This window comes from Berghia stephanieae, chromosome 10, assembly GCF_034508935.2.
Source record: "Berghia stephanieae isolate SIO BIC M18660-M18661 chromosome 10, UCSD_Bste_1.3, whole genome shotgun sequence".
In the NCBI taxonomy this organism is placed as follows: domain Eukaryota; kingdom Metazoa; phylum Mollusca; class Gastropoda; order Nudibranchia; family Aeolidiidae; genus Berghia; species Berghia stephanieae.
The window spans coordinates 41,205,375-41,209,283 of NC_088369.1; the positions used below are offsets into that span (position 1 = coordinate 41,205,375).

Consider the following 3,909-nt stretch of genomic DNA (forward strand, 5'->3'; position numbering starts at 1 on the left):
TAAAAGTGTTTTGTTTTATTAGAGGAAATACAATAGAAAATTACATTGTTTTGCAAAATTATTTTGTCTGGCAATAAAAATACAGCGGTAATTACTTTAAGAATTAAAAAAAAAGAACTAACAAATTAATTTGTTAAAAAAGAAAACAAAAAAAACTCCAAAACAACAACAACAACAACAACAAAAAACAAATAAGAAAACAATTTAAATAAATGAGTTTTGAGAAGCACTAAAGAAAACGAGAAAAAAAAAGAAAAGTTTAAATGGATAAACAAATATATAAAAACAACACCAATTAATACTAAATTGATATAAAATTAGTAAATTAATAAATTTAATTCAATACTGGAACATTCCCAAAGTCATTACATCAATGGTACCAGCACAAGTAAGGCAATAAATAAGAAAAAGTTCGTTTGCCAAAATCTCTATTTAGTTTTCACTGGTTAATAAGGTGGGCTCATTTGAATTAGCCCGACCTAGTACTAGAGAGGCCAGACAGCAAAAATCGGAGTTAGTTCACCGTCAGGCGACGTAACGATGAGATGACGATGTGGGCGGAGTGGGGGGGGGGGTGATAAAAAAGAACAGGAGCGTATCCTGGTTTATGCATTACGGGATGCATGGTGATTCGCAATCTATTAAAAATACACACAAATTGATTTCAGTACGAAGTATAAAGTTTAAGTAGTAACTTTTGAAATTATCTAATTTAAATTTGATTATTTTAGACCTGGTAATACAGCATATAACTTGAAAAAACAGGCTGGTATTTGCCCACCCTGCCCATTATTACCAGCCGTCCCTGTACTGGATTAGCATTTTGCATAAGACAGCGGATTGACTTACATGCATTATGTGTACTCTTGTCTGAAAAGATCATATTTTCAAAATATGTTGGCCAGAAAACGTGTCCTTCAAAAATTGATGCATTAAATTGACCTCACTTTGTCAACAAAACAAAAATATTTAAACCTAGCACTTTGATGTCCTTAAAATCTCAATTGTGAAAGTTATGTAGGGGTTTTTCTTTTGTTTTGTTTTTTTGTTGGGGGTTTTTTTCTGTCTTTTTTGGGGAGGGGGAGGGGGTTTGTTTTGTTTTTTGTTGGGTTTTTTTGTTTTGTTGGTTTGTTTTGTGTGGGATGATCGCAAAAATTTGGCCTGCATAGAAATATAAAATAATGACAATAATGAAAATCAGTCCATGTGCGGCTATGTGGTCTTGTAGAATGACACTCGGAATGGAACGGAATGTCCTTGGTTCGAGCCTCGCGCTCTGCGCATAGTTGAGTCCTTGGAAAGGGCTCTTTACTCACATTCTCTCACCGTACTCAGGTGTAAAATGAGTACCTGGACGTTAACAGCGTTGTCTTTGTCCGAAAAATTGTATTATCGCCTAACAGGCGGCATGTCCCGACTTGCATGTTAAATGTTGCTGTTGACCAGGGACCCCTTGTAAAGCGTTTTGAGCACATTTAGTGGATATTGCGCTATATAAAGCTCATTAAAGCTCAATAATCAAATTGCGTAATATATGGGTCAGTGCATGACATAATCAGTCAGAAGCTGAAAATTTAGGATTTGCTTTTTTCCGTTATCTAAAAGAATAGTATGCTTCCCAGAGCATTTTAATCTTTATTTGAAGTAAATCGGGCGATTTTTCATGAAGTTATTATGGTCAGATGTATGGGAAATGTATCCAGCAACTTTTCTCAAATTTCTTACTTTTTCAACTTGACTAGCTGTAAAAAATATTAAGAATATAAATTAATCTTTCATATTTCTCGATTATTATATATGCAAAATGGGTTGATTTCATCATTTATGACAAGAATTCATTTTTTGATCAAAATTGATTGACCTTCTAACTAAACTTGGCAATATCTTAGTTCAAACCTTTTCACCATCCAACTGATTATGATTCACTGTAACATATGATAATATGTATATATATATATATATATATATATATATATATATATATATATATATATTATATATATATATATATATAATATATATATATATATAATAAGATATATAAGAGGGGTTAACGAGAAAAAAAAACAAACCTTGACTGCACCCGGAATCGATCACGGTGCGTTTGATGTGAGAAGCGAGTGCTCTATCAACTGAGCTATCGGGACGGGTGATAAAGTTACTTTTAAATTTAAAAAGTTTTACGTTCTTTCTGTCTTTGGTTAAATACAATTAAATCAAGTGCGGCAACTTTGTGACCCATGCAAAGTTTGGTGACAAATGGGCCAGAGGTGTCGGAGACTTAGTGTTACATGCGGCTATGCGGTCTAGTCGTATGACACTCGCATATATCAATCTGTGAAAAAGAATTATTTTCTTTTTAATTTTTAGGTTTGTCATTAATTTTATGTTCGTTGACAAAGTTTTAACATTGGTTGTACGGAACAGTTGTGATGTTGGCATCAAATTGTTGATTTATTGGCGAAAGCCTAAGATTGAATAAACTTTGAAACTTTGTGATTGGATTCATACGATGAACCTTATTTTTTTAAAGAATGAATTCGTAAAGGATTAGTGATTGTCATAATCTGCCTCTTTTAACTACAGGATTTAACTTCTTTTAACTACTGTAGTCTATGTGGCTAACAAGATCTTTCTAGGTTCTGACACAGGCTTCAGTCGTCGCCATCGTGAACTTATAGATAGAATGCGCTTGGCCAAGGAGTTCACAACATTGCCATCCGGAAGTATAACGGACCAACACACAAACTCTATGTAATCATGAACTTTTATAGTCTGGTTAATACAGTTTAGTGAGAACAACTCACAAAAAGGATGGCAAAAACAATAACAAAGGCCTGAGTGACGTCATCTTCGAACTATCTATAGATAGAATGCGCTTGGCCAAGGAGTTCACAACATTGCCATCCGGAAGTATAACGGACCAACACACAAACTCTGTGTAACCATGAACTTTTATAGTCTGGTTAATACAGTTTAGTGAGAACAACTCACAAACGCGGATGGCAAAAACAATAACAATGGCCTGAGTGACGTCATCTGCATACTATCTATAGCCTGACACAAACCAAAAAACGACGTCAAAAGACAAGTCTTTGGTCACAAAAGAAAACAAATCGTGAGTTGTATTCAATAGGTCAACCAATGGAATCACTCGTTAATAAAAAGTACATAAATTCTTTGTTTAGAACCACGATGGCCGCCGTTGCTGGGCGACGTGACATCAGACTATTGAATCCAATTACCCATAAGCGAGGATGACAAACACAATAAGAAAGACCCGAGTGACGTAAATTCCATTCTATCTTAATTATACTTTCCGGAGCCCGATACATGCAGAGAGAATACCATTTTGAAACGATATCTTTTACAACCTTCAAATCTATAAAATAGATTGAGATTCTCGACATTGTCAGTCCCCAAAACAGTAACAAAGACCTGAGTGACGTAAACTCCGTTCTATCTTTACTTCCGGATGGCAATGTTGTGAGCTTCTTAGCCAAGCACACACTATCTTTAGATAGTTCGAAGATGACGTCACTCAAGCCTTTGTTATTGTATTTTACCATCCGCGTTTGTGAGTTATTCTCACTGAACTGTATTAACCCGACTATAAACGTTCATGGATATACACAGTTTTGTGTGTTGGTCCGTTATACTTCCGGATGGCAATGTTATGAGCTTCTTAGCCAAGCACACACTATCTATATAATATGTTAACGATGTCTTCGCTCCAGCCGTCCTAATCACAGGCGCCACTAGTTGCATGTAAAGATCTAATGTGTCTCGTCTCCTCTGACAATTTATTCATATGTTGGCTGCACGCGTCGAGCCATGGCCCATTTGGCGGGATGACCCGTGGCAATAATCTGACACAAACGAAACTTCACAGGTATGTCGCCAAAACTA

The 3,909-nt window shown here is 35.4% G+C and overlaps 1 protein-coding gene across 1 annotated transcript in view; it reads right to left on the bottom strand.

The window, feature by feature from the left end:
- LOC144980670 (uncharacterized) overlaps positions 1–883 on the bottom strand; it is a 13,021-nt gene extending 12,138 nt beyond the window's left edge. Inside the window, exon 1 of the mRNA XM_078928349.1 lies at positions 850–883. Within this exon, the coding sequence (XP_078784475.1) occupies positions 850–883 (34 nt within the window). The remainder of the gene's footprint in view (positions 1–849) is intronic.
- Positions 884–3,909: the final 3,026 nt, after the last annotated feature.